At 39.1% G+C, this 22,376-nt stretch overlaps 1 protein-coding gene across 8 annotated transcripts in view; it reads left to right on the forward strand.

Moving 5' to 3' along the window:
* Positions 1–22,376, forward strand: part of MAST2 (microtubule associated serine/threonine kinase 2) — a 210,179-nt gene that overhangs the window by 103,313 nt on the left and 84,490 nt on the right. The window contains exons 1-2 of one of the 8 annotated variants that reach the window (XM_036857680.1): positions 16,328–16,587; positions 19,375–19,569. The exons of 6 other annotated variants lie outside the window; for them this stretch is intronic. In XM_036857680.1, the coding sequence (XP_036713575.1) occupies positions 16,541–16,587; positions 19,375–19,569 (242 nt within the window). In that variant the 5' untranslated portion in view covers positions 16,328–16,540. Of the gene's footprint in view, positions 1–16,327; positions 16,588–19,374; positions 19,570–22,376 lie in introns of those variants that run through there. One more of the 8 variants, XM_036857688.1, reaches the window with a different exon arrangement.

Raw genomic sequence — 22,376 nt, forward strand, 5'->3', positions numbered from 1 at the left:
GGATAGGGGTTGTTGGAGGAACTTTGGTGCTTGCTTGACATCCAAGGAGTGTTGATAAAGCAATTGCATATATGAATCCTGGGGATCAAGGGTGAGATATGATCTGGAGATATACATTTAAGGATTGACAGCATATAGATGATATTTAAGCTATGGGATTGGATGAGATAAACTACTGAAATGCTACTTAAGTGTGGTCAGCTGACTGGTGATGATCAATGAACTGTTTGTTACCAGTTTGCCAGGAGTTAATAAGTACAGAAATTTAGAGTAAGCAATTTGACATTATTGTGACCTTCAGGCATTTGATCATTTTTCTGTTATTTCATATTTATTGTATTTTGCAATGGTTTGTGAATGGATGGAGATTTCACTTGGCCTGTCACCACAGCTAGCTTGAGAAGCACTGACCTGGTGAGTGAGTGAATCTAGATAGAAAAGTTATCTAAGGACTGAGCCCTGGGGCACTTCGTATTTACTTGTTAAGAGATAAGGAGAATCCATCAGTAAAGAAGACTGAGAAGGACCGTCTGAGTGAGGTTGCAACAAAACCAAGAGAAAGTGGTGCTTCCAAAGACACAAGAAGAAAGTGTGTCAAGGCTATGTAAGATGACCAACTAAGAATTGATCTTTGGGTTAGTAATAGGGAAGACCAAATTGGTGACCTTGGCAAGTGACATTGATCAGAGATGGGTCCAAAGCTTGATTTGAATGGGTTCAAGACAGAATAGGAGACAGTATTACCTATGTGTTATTTGTGTTAAAAAATGTTTAACCTCAATCTAATGAATGAGGAAACAGTCAGAGAAGTTCAAATTGAGGGGATAATCTGTAGAACTACTGGCCTGAACTCTTCAAAAATGTTGAAGTTGTAAAAGACCACAAACAAGCAAACACTAAGGATATGCTCTAGATTATTGGAGAAAAGAGACTTGGTGAATAAATGTAATTCTTGATTAATTTTTGGTTGGATCCTGGATTTTAAAAAATAGTTGGAGGACATTATTGGGACAGTTCAGGAAATTTGAATGTGGACTTTCGTTGGGTGAAAATGTGCCAGTGTTAAACTTCCTTAGTGTGACAATTGTGTGGTGGTTGTTCCTTGTTCTTAGGCCAATGACATTAATTGTGCAAGTATTTGAGAGGAGGTATTATGATGTTTACAACTGACTTTCAGATGGTTCAGTTAACAAAAAATAAGTGTGTATATGTGTGAGTGATTGAGTGTGTGTGTGTGTATGTTAGAGCAAGAGAGGGAGAGAATGAGAGGGAAAGAGAATGGAGAGAAAAAAGCAAATGTAACAAAATGTTAACAGTTGTTAAAGGTAAGTGAAGGGTATATAGTTTCATTGAATTACTCATGTTCCTCTTCTGATAATTTGGAGAGAAGGTAGTGAGTCTATACTATTGTTTCAAAGTGATTTGCTGAAAAGAGGATTTTAGAAATCAGGTGACACCTGGAAAGGTTATAGAGTTGAGTATTTTTTCCCTCTTTTTTTTTCTTTTTTATAAATTTATTTTATTTTATTTATTTTTGGCTGCGTTGGGTCTTCGTTGCTGCGCATGGGCTTCTCATCGTGGTGGCTTCTCTTGTTGCAGAGCACGGGCTCTAGGCGCGCGGGCTTCAGTAGTTGTGGCTTGCAGGCTCAGTAGTTGTGGCTCACGGGCTTCAGTAGTTGAGGTTCGTGGGCTCTAGAGCACAGGCTCGTTAGTTGTGGGACACGGGCTTAGTTGCTTCACGGCATGTGGGATCTTCCCGGACCAGGGATCGAACCTGTGTCCCCTGCATTGGCAGGCGGGCGGATTCTTAACCACTGCGCCACCAAGGAAGTCCCTCCCTCTTTTTAAAACATAAATAGGAGATATTACATCTTGTTTGTATGTCAATGAAATTATCCAGTAGTGAAGGAGAAGTTGATGCAGGAGAGGAGAGAACAACTGCTGGAATATTCTTGAGTAAGCAAAAATGGAGGCCATCTAGGTACATGTGGGGGTATTGGCCTTAGACAGGAGTGTTGACAGTTTGTCCACAGTAGCCTCAGGTACCTCACTTTATTTGTAAAAGATTATGCATGTAAAGTGTATGGCATAGTGCCTTCAATTAAGCGCTCAACTATTTGTTATTGTTAAAGCATTTAGTGCAATGCCTATTACTAGCAGACTTTGAAAAAAATGGTAGTTGTTTTTTATTGTTCTTATTATTAGCAGTCCATAATTACCTGTTAGAAACTGTAAATGCTTCAGAAAAACAAATTAGTTAAGATCCTAAACCAAGTTAAAAGAAAAATAGTGTGCCTTAGAAGAGCCACAGGATATTCATGGTTGGCTTTGGTCACATTAGAGAAGAGAGCAACTGAATTCCAATGTGCGGAATGAGAACATCCAGGCCTGCAATGATAAGAGCTTTGTTGGGGCAAGATTGGTTATGAAAGTTCTTTTGGCCTGGCTCATACCATTTATTTTAGATGTAGCTTCCTGAAATTAAATTGTTTTCATTTTTAGAAAGCTATTTCATATTCAAACTCATCTGGGTATTTTTTAATGCATTAAAAAATCTAGTCTAGAATACCAGACGTAGAGGAGCTGATAACTTTGTTGACAGTGTACATATCTGTGGAAAAAAATTTGAAAGAAAATGAAGTTCTAAAGCTATTTATATTTGTTTACCCAAGCCAAAGGAGTATTGTATTTTGCTTTTTCTCAATCTAAACAGTTCTGAATGACTTCCCTCACCTGGCTCTGTGGAGGGGACCTCCTCTTGGCAATTCCTTTCACATAGGATTTTTTTGTTTATTTGTTTGTGAATTTCAGCACCAATACCTAGGCCCTACACTTAGGAGCTCAATGTAAATAGTGTTTATGTCTCTAGTTACCCAGAAAGTTAAACTTTTCTAATACCTATTACAACTCAAGGTAATTGGCCTCATATTTCTTGAAATGTCTTTATTTCTTTGAGGCTGTGAGCAGTCAGTAGAGGTAAAGAATGGACTGTAGGAGTGAAGAAGTAGCTAAGCACCTGTCATGCTGTGTGTGTGTGTATGTGTGTGTGTGGGTGTGTGTGTGTGTGTGTGTGTGTTGCTATTGGTGGCCTTTATTAAACTTAAGAGTCCTTTAGGATAGTTACCGTTTTGCAGTGCTGGCTTACTCATTTGTTCAGTGGACTAGGACATCAGATATTGGATGAAAGTAAATGCCAGGTGTCTGCAATGATAGGCAGTGTGCAGAGAGGAGTTCCTGGGGCTCAAGGATTTGATGTATCAAGCTTTACCACTGTGAAACTGACATGTGAAACAGTGTCATGTACTTTCCCACTCTGATGCAACTTGATGGTATTTGCCTGGATGAATGCTTCTGGAGAATGTGCTAAAAAGAGATACCACCTGCTACACACAGTAAATCCTTTGTGTGGTGTCAGTGGTGCCTGATATAAGACTTTAGTTTCTGTGTGGACTTTGCAAATCAGGAAATTTTGGTACCTGTAAGGACTTTGAAGGCCAGAGTGATAGCTTTGTGTTACATTTAACAGTATTTTTTTTTAAATTGGGCTTATACAGGAAATGATCTTACATAGGTTCTCTACCTCTCCAGTGGGAAGGCAGGGATTGGCAGAGATTGGCAGGGATGAGCAATAGTTATTACTAATTTCCCAATAGGAACCATTTTGTTGTTAAAAAAATGGACATGGTTTGTCAGTGAGCCATAAGTATGTGGACACAAGACCTGAAAATGGAGAATTCGTGAGAATCTGTTTTGTTACTGTTATGTTGAAAATAGCTATCATTATGCTGATCATCTGCACGTTTATATGTCTTGGCCTTGCAACTACCAATTCACTATAATGTACTTGGATATCTCAGAGACAGCTCATCTTTAGCATTTATAAAACCAAAGGTAGGGACTTCCCTGGTGCCACAGTGGTTAGGAATCCACCTGCCAACACAGGGGACACAGGTTCGAGTCCTGGTCCGGGAAGGTCCCACATGCTGCGGAGCAACAAAGCCCGTGCACCGCAACTACTGAGCCTGTGCTCTAGAGCCCGCAAGCCACAACTACTGAGCCCACGTGCCACAACTATTGAAGCCTGCGTGCCTAGAGCCCCTGCTCCGCAACAAGAGAAGCTACTGCATTGAGAAGCCCGCGCACCGCAAGGAAGAGTAGCCCCGCCTCGCCGCAACTAGAGAAAGCCCGTGCGCAGCAACAAAGACCCAACGCAGCCAAAAATAAATAAATAAATAAATGTATAAAAACAAAAGACAAAAAACCAAAGGTATTATCTTTCTCAGAAATCTACTCCTCTCTTATTCTCTAGCTTACTAAATGGTACCACTTCCTCAAGATAGAAAACTCAGTTATTCTTGTCACCTGTCTCTGCCTCACACCAACTCCTTTCTTTTATACCTCTAAATATCTCTTAAGTTCTTCTACTTCTTTCTACTACCACTGGTGTGTCCATATTGTCCAAGCCATTGTAATCTCTTGGCTCTGCTACTGCTGTAACTTTCTAACCAGTTTTTCTTTGTTTAGCATTGCTTACCCCCCAGTCCACCCATCCATTATAGAATAGCCAGAAAAAGTTTTTTAAAGTACAGATTTGATTATTAGATGTTTATTTAAACTCATTTAGTGCATTTTTTATTACTCTTAGGATCACATCTGAAAGTCTTGACATGGTCCATAAAACTGTCTGTACAATCTGATTCCTGCCTTTGTCTCTATATTTTGCACAGTGTGTTCTCTGTTCCTGGAATGTTCTTTTCTTCATCTATGCCTGGCTAGCTCCTACTTATTCTTTAAGTCTCAGCTTACATCTCACTTCCTTATGAAAGGTTTTTCTGATCTCACCCATACCTTGCTGTCCCTAGGCTAAGTTGAATTTCCCAGAATGTACTTTGATTAAACCCTGTACTTTCCCTTTATAGTTCTCACAGCAATTGTAAATAAGGAATTACTTGTCTGTCTTCTCCCATTGGATTGTCTATTAGTCTGCTTGGGCTGTCATAACAAAATACCAGGACTTCCCTGGTGGCGCAGTGGTTAAGAATCTGCCTGCCAATGCAGGGGACACGAGTTTGAGCCCTGGTCCAGGAACATCCCACATGCCGTGGAACAACTAAGCCTGTGCACCACAACTACTGAGCCTGCACTCTAGGGCCCGCATGCCACAACTACTGAGCCCGTGTGCTGCAACTACTGAAACCTGCGTGCCTAGAGCCCGTGCTCTGCAACAAGAGAAGCCACCACAATGAGAAGCCCGAGCACCGCAACAAAGAGTAGCCCCCACTCACCACAACTAGAGAAAGCCCGCGCACAGCAGCGAAGACCCAACGCAGCCAAAAATTATTAAAATTAAAAAAAAACAAAAACAAAGAACAACAAAATACCACAGGCTAGGGGCTTAAACAACAGAAATTAATTTTCTCATAGTTCTGGAGGCTAGATGTCCAAGATCAAAGTGCCAGTTGGTTTCTAAGGAGGGCTGTCTTCCTGGCTTGCAGATAGCCACCTTCTCACTGTGTGCTCACATAGCCTTTCCTCTGTGTGTGTGTGTGTGTGTGTGTGTGTGTGTAAGGGGGGGTGGAGAGAAAGAGAAAGGTTGAGGATCGAGATCTTCCTTCTCTTATAAGGTCACCAGGCCTATTGGATAAGGGCTCCATTCTTACGACCTCATTTAACCTTAATTACCTCCTGAAGATCCTATCTCCAAGTACAGTCATTGGGGGTTAGAGCTTCAACATATGAATTTTGGGTGGGGGACACAATTCAGTCCATAGCAGATGGTAAGCTCCATGAGGTCAAGACCATGTTGTGTGGTACATGGGCCTAGGGCCTAGTATGGAGTTTAACACATAGTAGGCAGCCACTTAGGCCCATTCCTAACATTTGTGTGATCTGGGACAAGAATATAAATGGAGATATAAAGGTTAAGAATTTAAGTAAAGCTAACAAACTGTAAAATAAAATATGTTCTACCCTCCTATCTTGAGAAATATAGTTTCATAATAACAAATGACAAAAATATGGTGAAACTATTGATTTTTAAAGTGGCTAAATATTTTATTAATATTTAATTTAATATTATTAACTATTAATAACAATGAGTACCAGGCGGACGTGCAGCCAATTCAAAGGAGAAGTGAAAAAAAGTACAAATTTATATGTAGTAAAGAAATGTTGACATAAATTTATAAATTGTTACAAACCTGGATTTTTCTGTGGGGAGAAGGGAGGTCAGTTGAACCTCCACTATACAGAATTTATTTGCATATCTATAGACAAGAGCTATTTTGTATTGCTATCAGTTATCTGTAACTTAGAGAGCTGTAAAATAGCACAAAGGCAATAAAAGACTAGAATCAAATAGTTTAGTCTCTAAACAATACATAGTTTTCAATCTGAAGATTATTATTTTTTTCTTTACTTACACCAGGTTTTCTTACAGTCTCTCCCACCCTTTTTTTAAAAAAAATTTATTTATTTTATTTATTTATTTTTGGCTGCATTGGGTCTTCATTGCTGCGCGCGGGCTTTCTGTAGTTGCAGCGAGCAGGGCTGGGGACTACTCATCGTTGCAGTGCGCGGGCTTCTCATTGCGGTGGCTTCTCTTGTTGAGGAGCACGGGCTCTAGGCGCACAGGCTTCAGTAGTTGTGGCACACAAGCTCAGTAGTTGTGGCTCACGGGCTCTAGAACGCAGGCTCAGTAGTTGTGGCGCGTGGGCTTAGTTGCTCCGTGGCATGTGGGATCTTCCCGGACCAGGGATCGAACCGGTGTCCCCTGCATTGGGGCGGGCGGATTCTTAACCACTGCGCCACCAGGGAAGTCCCTCTCCCACCCTTTTGATTAAAGCAATCTCAAATATTACTCTTGATCATAAAACAAGGTTGGTCTCATTAAATTTGGCCTAGTTTTTTACATAGGGGTAGCAATAAGGTTAATTTACTGTTTGGCCTTCTTAAGTTTGCTTTGCTGGGAATTTTATAAAGAATCTCAGATTGAACTTTTAAAAGCCACTGTTACTTGTATTTCAAGGCTAGAGAGCCAAGCTTAAGAATCTCTTTATCAGCGACTTCCCTGGTGGCGCAGTGGTTAAGAATCCGCCTGCCAGTGCAGGGGACACGTGTTCGAGCCCTGGTCCGGGAAGACCCCACAGGCCATGGAGCAACTAAGCCCGTGCACCACAACTACTGAAGGCTGCGCGCCTAGAGCCCGTGCTCTGCAACAAGAGAAGCCACCGCAGTGAGAAGCCCGCACACTGCAACGAAGAGTAGCTCCCACTCGCCGCAACTAGAGAAAGCCCACACGCAGCAACGAAGACCCAACACAGCCAAAAATAAAATTAATTAATTAATTTAAAAAAAGAAACTCTTTATCAGATTTCTTCTGTAATACCTATAAATTTGGGTGGATTCTTCTGTTTTCAAGGTCCTTAAAAATGTCCTAAGGGTCTTGGGTCTGCCAGGAGGTGATCTGCTGGACCCTATAAAGCCAGGTACCAGGCCATTTTTCCTGGGAGGGTTTTATATTTATTGGCTTCAAAAAGTCAACCTTAGTTCTTTAAAAGTGGTTTGTTATACCTGATTAAATAAGTAGCATTCTCAAATATGACATTTTGACAAACTTTTGGTTGCATAACCATTTTTTACAATTTTATTTTAAGGGGATTCAATAAGGAAATTTAGTAAGACTTTCGCAAGTCCCATTGGGGGTAGTCAGTGAGAATCAGATATGATTTAGAAATGTTTCCTTTTACAAAAGCAAATTATTAAGGATTTAGATAGCTTAAGAAGAAAGAGTAGGCTTCCTTATATATCCAGAAAATAGACTTTAAGACAGTATTCCAAACAAACTACAGTCATCCCTCATTAGTTCATTCAATCGTAGTGTAATTAATTTTCATTTCACTGGATCTTAGCTTGGTAGTCTGCTTCTTGACTAAAAAGAGCTCTGGAAATTCTGACTCAGTCCACTGGAATGGTCTGAAAGTTTTCCAGTTGTCCAAGTGATAGCATCAGAAGCCTGTACCCAAGAGTCTATTCTTTGAAGTGTCAAATAGTTTGAAATACCTGCTGCAGTCCTTTTCCGTGGGACTCAGACAATTGTTTGTTGAAAACACAGACTTTGGCTTCTAGTTGATTATAGAGCCTTCAAACTAGCATCAGTGTAAAACAAAATCTCTTCGTAAATGACAGAGACTTAAAAGAGCTGTGGTCAGTTTATTATGGACAATTTTTAAATGTGAAAGGTCTGATGAGAGTTTATAACAAGAATAATGCAACTAACAGGGAATTAAGTTTTTCTGTAGCATGCAGAACAAGAATAATAAAACCAATTCAAAAAAATATGGATGAACATAACTTTTACAGAGGAAAAATTCTTGATATATATATAACATAATAATCTTATGGCAGAGAACATACTAAGACCAAACTAAGGATATCAAGTAAAAAGATTTAGTAAGTCTGCAGTAAATGCTGGACATTTAGCAATATATTTTTATAAAATTCCATTGACCTAGAAGATGCTAGATTTAGATTTTAAAAGTAAGGCTTCTACCAAGTAAGCATTTTAAATGATAACTGAAATTAAGACTAAAAACACTAAACTATTATTTCCTAAAATCTGGCAAAATGCCATGAGGACTCATAAAACAGAAACACATTATGGGATAGCAAGGGCATCGACAAATCTCTAGGAACGTCCCATAGTTATACAGTTTCTAGAATATTTATATTCATAGCATTTTAGCTGTACATATTTCAACTAGGGAAGGCTGAGCATCTTTTCTTATTTGACAACTTTTCCCATGAAACTCATCAATAGTAAAACATCAAATAAACTAAATTATCTCTGGCATCTCTCTAAAAATGTGAAAGAACACTTCTTTGTGATTTTTGCAGGAATGTTCTGGGATATCTCAAAGATATTTTTAGGTGGTAAGAATATACTGAAAGTTTTATTTTACTGTTTCTTATATTTAGGAACTGATTTGGGGAAGGCTAAACTGCAAAGAGTTGTCAGTGAAAACACAAAGATAAGAGTTTGGTGTTTGAGAAACAATACCTGGTTACTTAACCAAGGTGACAATAAAACATTTAAAAATAAACAGAGAAGGTAACACAATTTTGAATAACCTCAGCTTTTTCATGAGGAACCTTGTTTTGCGTGTTTTCTTAAATAATTAAGGGCATAATAAGTCAGAATAAAGCAAAGAAAGTTATTCTATTAAGACACAAAATATTTGCTATCTGGGCATATTACATAGAAAAAAAGAATACACTTTAATAAGGTAGGTGAAGGCAATAAACAATAAACCAGGGAAACTGGCCCATCAAAATTGAGCAGACTTGGCTAAGATTTTAACCAGTTCATGGCTTTTCAGACTCACGGCACGGTATTATAAACCATGGTAAACAAAAATCACTTTCCTAATTTTGTTCTTTATTACTCTGCTTCATATTCTGGAATATATTTACACTTTACTTGAAGACAGTTCTTAGGGTGTTGTCAGATCAGATTTAATTTTATAGTAATACTGAGATGATATTAACATGTAATGTGTTTATCATTGCTCTCTTCAAATGAATCAATAGATAAACATTTTTAAATGTCTGAGAGGTAATTAGATTTAGATGAAGTTCTGAGGGTAGGGTACCCATGATGGGATTAGTGTCCTTTTAAGAAGAGGGAGAGAGACCAGAAAGTACCTGTGGCTCTCCCCTTCCTCTGCCTCCCCCCTCCTCTCCCTTCCCCTCTCTCTCTCTGCCATGAGGACACAGTGAGAAGGTGACTGCTGGCTACAACCCAGGAAGTGGGCCCTACAAGGAACCAAATCTGCTAGCACCTTGATCTTGGACTTCCCAGCCTCCAGACTGTGAGAAATAAATGTCTGTTGTTTAAACCAAACACACACATACAAAACCTTTCAGTTTCCATTTGTAGTACATGTTATTATTGATAGTTATTACCCATAGAAATAAGCTCTTTGGGGGTCCCCAAAAAGTTTTGCTTGATGAATTTTGAGAAATATATATGAAACTGCACAACTCAGATTGGGACTCGAACTTAGCCAGAATCCAGACTGGGACTTGAACCCATGGGGCAGGACTCGAACCTGGCCAGAACCCAGGTTGGGACTTGAACCCACTGTCTTTTAATTGAGATCACATACCTGGTCTCAGGACTTAATGAAACTCAGGTTCTGTATGTCTAGTTGCAGAAAGAATTCAATGAGAGACAAAGTGATAGGTAAGAAGTGGATTTATTTAGAGAGATAACACATTCCATAGACAGAATGCCGTCTGTCTCAAAAGGTAAGAGTAGCCCCAGGGCATGGGGCTATCTTGGAAAGTGAGAGCAGCCATGGGAGAAACACACTCCACAGACAGAGTGTGGGCCATCTCAGAGGCCCTGATATATGGGGTGGTTAGTTTTTATGGACTGGGTAATTTCATAGGCTAACAAGTGGGAGGATTATTCCAACCATTTTGGAAAAGGGGCAGAGATTTATAGGAATTGGGCCACCGCCCACTTTTTGGCCTTTTATGGTCTGCCTCGAAACTGTCATGGCTCTGGCGGATGTGTCATTTAGCATATGCTAAGGTATTATGATGCTCATAATGTATTATGAGCATATAATGAAGCTCAAGATCTACAGGAAGTCGAATCTTCTGCCATCTTGGACCTAATCGGTTCTAACCAGTTTTTGTCATGTCCTTAAGGGCTATGTCATGCTTTTAGAGGTTGTACCCTGCCCATTTCCCTCCTGTTTCATATACACCATGCAATTACCACCACAACCAGGATATAGAACAGTTTTATTACCCCAAATATTGCCTGTGTAGTTTTGCAGTCAATTCTTCTTTCAGCTCTTGGTCCCAGGCAATCACTGATCTGCTTTTTGGCACTCTAGATGAGTTTTGCCTGTGGCAGAATTTCATATAAGTGAAAATCATACAGTATCTACTCTTTTATATTTAGCTTCGGTGTTCCTGTTCATTTTAATACTTAGTATACCTTGTGTGAATAGACCACTCTTTGTTTGATGGATATTTGGGTTATTTCTGTTACTGAATTGAACTTGGGTATGCTTGCCCGCCACACAGCAAAGCCAGCCTACTGACACTGACTGGGTTGTGGTGAAGGAAAGTACAGCATTTATTGCAGGGCACCAAGCAAGGAGAATGGGCAGCTCATGTTCTAAAACCACAAACTCCATGATGGCTTTCAGGAAACGACTTTTAAGGCAACATTAGGGGTGGGATTGCAGGGTGCATGGTCAGCTCATGGACTGTCTTCTGATTGGTTGTTGGTGGTGAGGTAACAGGGTGATGTTTTGTTAATCTTAATCATCAACCTTCTGGTTCCGAGCAGTCTGGGGTCTACCTGCTTGTGCTCAGCATGTAGTCACCATCCTCCACTTGGGTGGGGGGGTCTTAGTTCCTGCAGAACAACTCAAAGATATGCTTTGGATTGTTATGTATATCCCTTAAGAAGGAGCTAGGACTCTGTTTTATTGCTGAACTATTGTTTAAGCTATCATTACTTTTCTTACTTGACTGCTTTTCCTTTGTTTCTGCATTCCCTTACTTCCCTAATTAGTAACAGCTTAAGTCTGCTCTTTGGAACTCAGGGAAGGCCTAGGAGACTAAAGCCTTTTTCTACAAACAAGAAACAGGGGACATGGAGAGGTCTGTCACCCAGAGGGCCCTACAGGGTCCTGCTTGTTTTCATTTACAGTTTTTGGATATCATGAATAAAAGTGCTATGATATTCATATACAAGTCTTTTTATGGACATATGTTTTCATTTCTCTTGGGTGTATAGCCAGGAGTGGTCAGACCATAAAAACAGTATCCCAGTCATTGCTACCACCAGTGGGAGTAACTTATCAGCCATAAACAAACCTAAAACAAAACCGAATTATATAGAGGAAAATTAAAATTAGAAAAGGAGAGACTAGGCCAACTTCAGATCGCCACTTCAGATTTACCTCTCAAATTCAAGAAGAGAAATGCCTGGGCAGTCCACATGAGATGCACTTCTTTCATGTGGCTCTGTGAGGTGAATCCATTGGACATTTTGGTGGAAGACTTCCAACACTGTTTAACAGGTAATTTTCCAAAACAGATAAAATCATGGCTCTCATCCAGATATAAAATGAAAACATTTAAAGGTTAGAGAAACAGACAGATATTACAACCAATTATCAATTTTTCCATTATCAATTTTATATGATTGAAAGTTGGCAAAATATTAAAGATGATAATTGAATTAATACTGCACCCATCTAGGTGTTCATCTGTTTGAGCAGTAAAGGCAAACAATTCATGTTATAAAAATGTCCATACTTTTCCTTGACTTTATTAGCAAAGCCACTATATTGTAATTAAGATTTTCTTATAAATTGTTTTGTTTTTATGTCAATTATATCACAAAGACTAGGGAAAAAGAATGTAAAGTGTGTTTTTAATAATTATATTGTTTACATATTGGAATATTTTGAATATACTAGGTTAAATATATTAAAATTTTAAAATTGTGTTTTTTTTTTTTGAATAGTAAATTTTTTTTAATTTAAAAAATGTATATACACAGAAAAACTCCAGAGAGTAGAAAATCAAATGTTTAAGAATATACAAGAAATAATTAGCAATAATTATCATTGGACAGGACATTTCATCTTGGCATACTTTATGTCCTTCAATACAAACTTTCATATAAAATTGTGTTATTTTGACAATACCAGCTTAATAGACTTTCTTGAGTCATTTTGTTTCTTAGTTTTTTATTTTTAATTAGAGGTTATTTGTTCTGCTGTAGCAGTAGAAATTGGAGTTGGCAAAAAAAAAATTCTTAAAAGCAATACATGGATTTAGAAATGAACCACGAACTTCACACATCAAACTTTGTAATGGAGTCTCATGATAAATTATTGTTGTCACAGAAGATATTAAGCAATATTTTAATATCACCTTATAAATTGCTGTCACTTATGTTGCAGTTTCACCATCTCTTAAAGCAGTAGCTAGGCAGCCGTATGACATGTCTTAAGATCTCCTTTGGGACTTCCCTGGTGGTCCAGTGGTTAAGACTCCGCACTCCCAATGCAGGGGGCCCGGGTTCGATCCCTGGTCGGGGAACTAGATCCTCATGCCTCAACTAGAGATCCTGCATGCCGCAACTAAGTCCCGGCGTGACCAAATAAATAAATAAATATTTTTTTTTAAAAAAAGATCTTCTTTAATGTTTTCAGTGCTGGGATATTATAAAGAAAACCAAAAATAGCAGACTAAACCTTGATCTGTGATGGTCCTAATAAAGTAGTCTATAGAAATCAGTTTGGGGTTATTTTTTGGTGAATCTTCTTCATAGTCATGCATGATGAATGTACTCTAAAGTAGCCCCTGTAGTCTCCTCCTCCTGGTGTTCATTTTTTTGTGTAATCCTACTCCCTTTGAGTGTGGCAGTACCTGTGACTTGCTTCTAACCAATGAAACATAATAAAAGTGATAAGATGTCATTCATGTGGCTATATTATGGTATATAAGACTTTGTCTAGTTAGTAGACTTACCATAGAAACAGTCTGTACTGGCTTGGTGAAGTAGGCAGCTATGCTGGGAAAGCCCTTGTGACAAGGAACTATGGTAGCCTGTAGGAGCTGAGGTTGGCTTTCACTTGATATCCAGCAAGAAGCTAGGGCCCTCAGTCCCATAGCCACAAGGAAATTAATTCGGCTAACTACCTGATTGAGCTTAGAAGTGGATTCTTCCCTAGCCAAACTGCCATATAAGAATGCAACCTGGGTGACACATGATTGCAGCCTTGTGAGACCCTAAACAGAGGACCTAGATAAGCTGTGCTTGAATTCTTGACTGACAGAAACTGTGAAATAATAAATGTGTGTTGTCTTAAGTGGCTATGTTTGTGGTAATTGGTTATGCAACAGAAAATGAATACATCATGCAAACTTACTTTTTCCACTTTTTTGCTTTAATCTCCTTATATTTTATTGCAGTGTTACTTTCATTGTATCTGCTATGTGGAATTTCTTTTGGCTAAAATATTTTTAACCTTTTAAAAAGTGAAAGAGCCAAATAGCCAAACTTAGATTTCTTTTGTTTTTTTGCCCTTCCCCCATCCTTGTCAAATGATAAATGATAACTGTATGTTTAGGTTTGTAAAAACCACCACATAATTTTCTGTGATGGTTGTACCATTTTATACTCCTACCAGTGATATTGAGAGCTCTAGTTGGCCCACATCTATACTAACAATTGTTATAGTAAGACTTTAAATTTTAAGGCCAATCTAAGTGGGTGGATAGTGTTATTCATTGTGGTTTTAACTTGCATTTCTTGGATGAAAAATGATGTTAATAATAACGACATAAAGCAACCAATATTTGTAAGTAATTACTGTTTACTAGATTCTATTCTAAGCACTCTATGCATAATAACCAAATAGTCCTCATCACAGCCCTATGATATATGTGCTGTTATTCCGTTACTGTTGTTATTATTATTATTACTACTATTATTTTTAAGTAGCCTGGGGTTGGGTATTGGCGAGTGGAGAATATTGAGTAGAAACTCAGGACCGTGGCCTTAACTGCATGGCCTCGGCTTGGGATGAGGATAGATCGCAGCTAGTCTGTTAGATGTGGAAGTGTGGGCTTCTGTGACTGACCCTCATATCATCACGAGACTTTCCCAAAGTGGGACCCAGTACTTGTTCAGAGGTGCTAGATTTCTGAGAGAGTGTTTCCATTTTCGTTATAGAGAACAGGGGATTCTGGAAAGGAGCTGTGAGAGCCAAATGATTGGGCTGGTACATGGAGAGGGAAAGTGAGTGTCTGTAGCTGCCGGGTGGGGTGGGTTTGCTTGGGTCATTAGAGCAGTGGCTTGCAAACTTTTTAGACTATGACCCTCAAAAGTAAATAGATTTTTACATTGTAACCCATGACACATGTTTATACTTGTATATTATACATATTTCAATAACAGTTGTCACAAACACACAAATTTCACTAAATAATTCTTATCCTTACTCTGTGTGAAGCACTTCAATATTTTCTTTTCTATTCTATTTCATTCTGTTTCTCTTTTAAGAAAATATTGGTCCCGACTTCCTAAATTGATCTCATGACTCACTAAAGAGTTGTGACCTGCAGTTAAAAAAGCACTGGTTGGAGTATGAATTAATCTTTTGAATGTTACCCTAGAAAAACAGTTTGACATACTTTGTCATCTAGGTGAATGAGAGGAGCCCGTCAGAGTTGGCAGGTGCTCTGAAGCAGGGGACCAAGACTTTTTGCTTAATCTCAGCTCCCTTAGCTGTCAGTGTTTATTAGCTCAGTAGTTTACTTGATCAATTGGCCAGGCTGCTTTTGTCAGATGGTTTCTTATGCGTTTGCACTTATCTTCTCCTTTAGATTGGGAGCTTGCCCTCCTGGGAGGGCAAGACCTACAATAATAGCTAACACTTCTGTAGCACTTCCTCTGTGCTAGGCAGTTTTCTGTTTTACATATATCAGTCTTTACCACAACATACCTCTTAGGTACCTTAGTAATTTTCATTCTACAGATGGGCAAACTGGAGCATGCAAAGGTTCAGTGGTTTACCCTTCTTTACAGTTCTTCTGCAGCTTACCTCACCTTACCTTGTATAACATCTGCCATATAAATTATTTCATTAATAGTTTCTGGATGAAATTAAACTAAATAGTTTCTAGGCTTATTTTTCTTAACTTTCCTTATGCCTTTTTTTTTTCTTTTTACCACAAGGTTATTTAAGTGATTGGAGAGTAATAGAAATTGAATTTAAAATGATGCTGGACTTAGTCTAAAGAAGGAGTACAGAGTTTACTTAAATTGGTCAGATTCTGAATTTGAATAATGACTATGCCTTGAACCCCAACATTACAACTCTGTCATCCTCCATCAGGCCTGGGTTTGAGAATGAATAATGTTGCAGAAATGCCCACATATTCTTAGCTCATTATTTACTGATTTGGGATCCTTAATATGCTTTGTTCCATTCCCCTGCCCACTGCAACAGCTGTTCTAGTCTGGACCACGCCTCCTGAGTTAATAGTATTTCTGTCACAGTGTGAGTTTTCAAGTTGGTATGTGCAGTTTCTGCCAGAGTCTTTATTGTTGCCAGGTCTCAGGGTTGGAGGTTGCAACTGATTTGTGGGGGAGGGGATTTGATGCTTGTCACTGAGGAGGAACAAGGTGCTCCCTGGGGCTCTGATTTGTTGCAGGCTGAGTGTGAATGATGTCAGGCGGATCAGAGGACAGCTGATACATTTGGGATCTGGGACTCCTCACTCTGCCTCACTGCTGCGTTTTGTGCTCTTGGGTCTTTTTAAGGGGGGGTTCTGAAAATCATGTTTTTGAAGCAAAGTGCTTTAATTTTTCTCTTATATTTGGGAAGCCTTTGTAAGTTTCTTTTGATTTATGACTGCATACCCCTTGTGTGAGAGAACTTCCTGCCAAGATTCCAAGTGTGAGAGGGCAAAAGCTTGAGTAGCCAGGAAAATCATGAAACGGAGGAGAGAGAGACTGGGAGCACCATGCCTGCGGATTCAGTAAGGAGGCTGGGGTCTCTGAGTGGAAACTGGCAGGTGTCAGGAAAAGAACTAATGCCAACTAACACGCCTTCATTTGCTTGGAAGAGACTCTGGTTTGGAGATGCCTGTCAGGAAGAGGGCTGAGCTGGCTTAATAGATTCAAGGTCAAAACAGTGATCCCTGGCAGAGGCATACGGGGTTTTCTAATTCTGAAAACTGAGTTAGATGTCTTTTAGTGATTCTTAGGTACTTGGGAAGCTGGGTTAACAGTGAAGATCTTTTTTTCCTGTCTTGCCAGCAAATGTGTATTTAAAGTTAGTGCCAAAGCCCCATGAATGTGAGAAACAAATGGAAATGAAAGTATCTCTGCCTTTGACTAGAGAGGGTATTGTATTTCTGCCCTTGGCCTGTCAGCTCAGGACCTCAGATCTCTACCCTTGCAGATCCAAGCCTGAGTCTTTTAGGGTGTGACCTGAATTTTATTTCTATGTTGACCAATATAGAAATAATACTTAGGTAAGGATTTTGAAGCTGGGGAATGGAAGAAGACTTTCACTTCAGGGTAGCTTTCCCAAGAGCTGCTCAGGCTTATTTAATGAAGAAGTACTGAGTGAATTGATCAGCAAATTAGGGAACCAGGGAAAGAAGTGCCCTAGGGTCCATGCCACCTCAGCGATCTGTCTTGAACTGCCTTTGCTGTAACTCACAGGGCAGAGGGAGAGCACTTCAGATTTTCTTCCCCTGAAGGGTAGTGGTTACGTGGAGACAGCATAGCTACTCAAGTAGGCAGACTTTGTCAGTGGGCTTCCTTTGGGTCGTTGCCCTTCCATGCTAGTGGATGCTCATTGATTGAACTGATGATTCTACCAGACCTTGGAAAATCAAACTTGTTTGAAGTAAATAATTGGAAGGATTGGCACACTTTAAAAAAATGGTTTAGCCCCACATTAAAACTATGAAGTAAAAGACCACAATAGAGAAGCTTCATCAACTAAAGTGTCATTTAAAGTAAAGATAACTTGTGAGCAAAATTGGAAAAATTTCAATTAAGTTTGTAGTTTAAGAAAACATAAGGGGTTAAAAATCATGCTCACCGAACATTAGTGTACTGGTAATTGTAATCATTGTATCTGTTTTAGTGACTTTGAATTTGGGTTACGAAAACTCTCCCTGAGGATCTAGGAAGTAGTTTATCAATCACCTTTCCTTTTCCAAACAATCCTTTTTAGACTCTAGGCCCAGAGTCTAACCAGTTTGCAGAGTGGTAATTAAGAGCAAAAAAAGAATGAGATTTGGTTTTCATAGATTTTTTATAATCCTTATTATATATTCATCAAATGGCTAAGCCTCGTCTTATGTGATAAGATTTAAGACTCCAGAATTTTGTAAAAGCAATATTATTCAGGTTAACAAGAAAGGTGTCTTGTTGTATGTTCTGATTAGCTCTAGCTTATATATACTGTTGACCCTTGAACAACACACTTATACCGCAGATTTTTTTCAATAAATATGTCCTAGGGTACTACACGATCCACAGTTGGTTGAACCTGCAGATGCAGAACCTCAGATACGGAGTGCCGACTGTGAAGTAGGCGGATTTCCAACTGCGAGGGGTGTTGGCACCCCTAACCCCTGCGTTGTTCAAGGGTCACCTGTACTAGGGAGCTGATTTTTAAAATTCCTTAGATTTTTAAAATTATTTAGAGCTCTTTAGCAAAGTGAAAATTCTTTTTGAAAGTGAAAAATTAATCAAAAATTAATATTTTGCTTGTAATTTAAAAAATATGTTGTATTTGTAGAAATTTGGATATGCATGTAATTTTAAATAGTTATCTGCCATCCACTTTCCTATCCTATTATATCCTCATATTAAATACTCATCTGAGAAATATGCTGGAGCCAGCTAGAGGGATAATACATAGGAAGGTGAAGATTTCCTTTGAATATATGTAATTAAACACAAGCAGGATGTCACCAAATCCAAACAGGCAGCAATAACAATACAGGAAACTAATATCATTTTAAAACAGGTGCTTATGTGATACTTAATTTTTTTCCTATCTTGGAAATAAAATATTGTAGTTAAATGTGGTATTTGTATAGAAAGCTATGCCACTACTATAGCAAATTAAATGCTGTGCATCTGTCAGTTATTTTTCATCATCTGTGACAAGTCTATAAATGGTCAACAAAATAGAAATTCATATTTACCATCTGTCCGTTTTCAGTCTAATGATCTCACTTAATAGTCTTCTTTAGGACTTAACATGTCAAGATGGATAGATTGTTTTTAGGGGGAAAAAGTAACCTGCAAAACGAAAATTTAAATAGAAGCAAAATTTATTATACAGAGTAAAGTAACGTTATTTGGTGTACTCCTTAGGCAGAAGTTAGCTAAGTAACTTGGTATTATTGTAAATGTAATCTAACAACTTAAAAACTATGAAGAATGTTTTACTTTTATTGACATACACATTTTTCTAGGAAATTTTAGTCATTGAACACAAAATATTATCTACTGCTTGCTAATTGATGAGTTACAGTAAATTTACAATATTTTCCCAGAAGCCAATCTAAATACTTTGAATATCCAAAGCTTAAATTTTTGGTTTTAATTCTGTGGATTAAGTTTTAGACTCAGTGGTCATTCTGTGCCAGCATTGGTACTGGGTATGATATTTGAGAATGGTTTTTGACCACTTACTTTTCTTGAGCCTCTTGCCTAAACTAACCCATCTTGAATGTTTCTTTTTGGCTGAGAAATTATCACTGACTCTGTCTTCTTCTACTGTGGTACCTTGTCAGAATCTCTGCTCTTTGTCGAGGATCTGAAGTAAACCGGCTCATACTTTCACCCACATCGGCTCCAACCCTATCCCTCACTAAAGTCCCATTTAGTGCTGACTGTCCTCTGGCTACTTCTCCTCTTGCCTTCTTCCTGAACACACAAGCCCACAGCAGTCCTGGCAGTCCCAGTTCCAGCCGCTCACTGCAGTGGAGGTAAGAAACCTGCTGTGATAAACGTGGGCCTTGGTGATTGCTTCTGGCCTGATAGGTAAAACCTAGACCTTTCTCCTTAATAATGGGGAGAAATGGAATGAAAGTTATGGCCCTCTGTGAAAGGAATTTCACAGATCTCTGTTACATTCAAAATTAGGGAGAAAATAGTGTAGCATATCAGTAGTTAGATAATTGTGTGTCCATCTTAACTGATGGACAGCCCTGTAACCACCCCATAGGAGAAGCATAGCATGACAGGATGCTAGAGCTCTCTCAGGGTTAAATAGTCCAAACCCACATTTTACACAAAAGGAAAATTTGATTCCAAAACAGGTTAGGGGATTTGTTCACGTTGCTGAAAATAACCGCCTCCGCACTTCTTCCTGTCTTCCTTATGTTCAACGTTATTTGAGTACATACTATGTGCTGGGCACTGTTTTAAGCATGAAGGACCAAACCGTGATCACAAAGAGGTAAAGTCCCTGCCCTCAGGGAGCTTAGATTTTAGTGGAGGGAGGCAAACAAATTAGTGAGTAAATATTTAACAGATGGACATAAGTGATACTGAGAAAATAGAGTAGGCTAAGGGCAATAAGAAATGTGGGGCCCAGGGGTTGACATTTCATATAAGATGGCCAGGGAGGTCCTCAGTGATAAGTTGACATTTGAGTAAAGACCTGAAAGAAGTCACAGAGCCAGAATAGTGGCATCTGAAAGAAGAGTGTTTCAGACAGAGGCAACAGTAAGTGCCTAAGACCTGACCTAAGAGCTTGCTTTGTGTGTTCTTTGTGCAGCAGAGTCCAGTGAAGCTCGTGTGGAATGAGTTAGGTGGTGAGAGGTGGGAAATGAGGTCTGAGATGTAGTGGGAGCCAGAGATAGTAGAGCTTTAAAGCCATTATAAGGATTTTACTTTTATGCTCAGCAAGATGAGAAGCTATTGACGGGTTTAAAGCAGAAGAATGTCATGATCTGACTTAGATGAAAAGAATCATTATGGTTATAGTTAGAAGGCTACTGTTATATTCTAGGTGAGAGACAGTGGTTTGAACCCACGATGGTGCAGGTGGTAAGAAGTGGTCAGATTTGCGGATCTATTTTGGAGGTAGAATTGATAGGATTTGTTGATGGATTAGATGCAGAATTTGAGAAGAAGATGAGTTAAGGATAACTAACTGAAGGTTTGGGGCTGAACAGCTAGAAAATTGGAGTTACCATGAACTGAGACTGGGAAACTGCAAGAGATAGCTAATTGACATTCAGTTAGAGATATGTGAGGTCTGGGCTAAAGAGCTGTAATTAGGAATTGTCAGTGTATAAGTGAAATGAATCATTAGGTTTGTGAGATCATCCAGTGAGTAGAGAAGGAGGAAATGTCAATGGATTGAGCCCTGGGGTGATCTGACTTTAAGAGGTTGGCCATTACCTTTATTACCTTCTTTGAAAAACCTCTGTTCCTCTTTTAGGCTTATGTCATTCCATTTTTTCTTTTATCCATGCTCATTGCTGTCATCCTCTAATTTAGTTTTGTTCTCTGAATTCACATTCAGAATCTAGGACAGAATCAGTTTTTAATGAACACAGTGATGAATCTAAATTCTGCAAAATCCTTACCACATACATGTGCCTAATGAACATGCTGTTATTTAGCAATTGAGCAAATACAGGTCGAAAGAAGAGAAAAATGATTCCAGTAAACAATGTGAATAAGTGAAGAAAATTCTAGAGCTACTGGCAGTGAATTTGACCTCTATTTAAAAATAGATGGGGCTTCCCTGGTGGCACAGTGGTTAAGAATCCGCCTGTCAATGCAGGGGACACGGGTTCGAGCCCTGGCCCGGGAAGATCCCACATGCCGCGGGGCAACTAAGCCCGTGCGCCATAACTACTGAGCCTGCGCTCTAGAGCCCCCGTGCCACAACTACTGAAGCCCGTGTGCCTAGAGCCCATGCTCTGCAACAATAGAAGCCACCGCAATGGGAAGCCTGCGCACTGCAACAAAGAGTAGCCCCTGCTTGCCGCAACTAGAGAAAGCTGCACACAGCAACGAAGAACCAAAGCAGCCAAAAATAAATAAATAAAATAAATAAATTAAAAAAAAAAATAGATGACCCAGGAAAGAGGGAACTAGGATCTACATACTGCCACCATACAGTGGCCATATTGGGATGTCTTTTATTTCCATGGAGTATAACTATTTTTACGGGCTGAATTGTGTCCCCCTAAAATTCATATGTTGAAGCTTTAACCCCCAGTACTTAGAATATGACTGTATTTGGAGACAGAGTCTTCACACACGTAATTAAGGTTAAATATGGTCATTGGGGTAGGCTGTAATATGACTGGTGTACTTATAAGAAGAGTAGATTAGGTAGGACACAGACACAGAGGGAGAAGACAGCCATTTATAAGCCAAGGAGTGAGGCCTCAGAAGAAACTAACCCTGCTGACACCTTCTAGTCTCCAGAACTGGTAGGAAATAAATGTCTCTTGCTTAAGCCACCCAATCTGTGGTAGTTTGATATGGCAGCCCTAGCAAACTAACACAACTGTTGAGGCTTTTGGTTGCATTGCCGGAAAGGGCTAGAAATAGTAATTAGAACTGGCCCTGCTCAGAATCTTAACCCTTTTTATTGACTGCATCTTAGTGATGACTTAGGACCTTACAAATTGTTGTCCATAGTAACTTGAAGGACAATCAAGACATGGTTTTAAAATGATGCCCACTTTAACTCTTATACTACATTTCCGTTTTTTCCTTGATGAGAAGGGATGGGTCTGTTATAGACAGGCCTTGATGCTAGCTCTCA

The sequence above is a fragment of the Balaenoptera musculus genome, chromosome 1 (genome assembly GCF_009873245.2).
Source record: "Balaenoptera musculus isolate JJ_BM4_2016_0621 chromosome 1, mBalMus1.pri.v3, whole genome shotgun sequence".
NCBI lineage: Eukaryota > Metazoa > Chordata > Mammalia > Artiodactyla > Balaenopteridae > Balaenoptera > Balaenoptera musculus.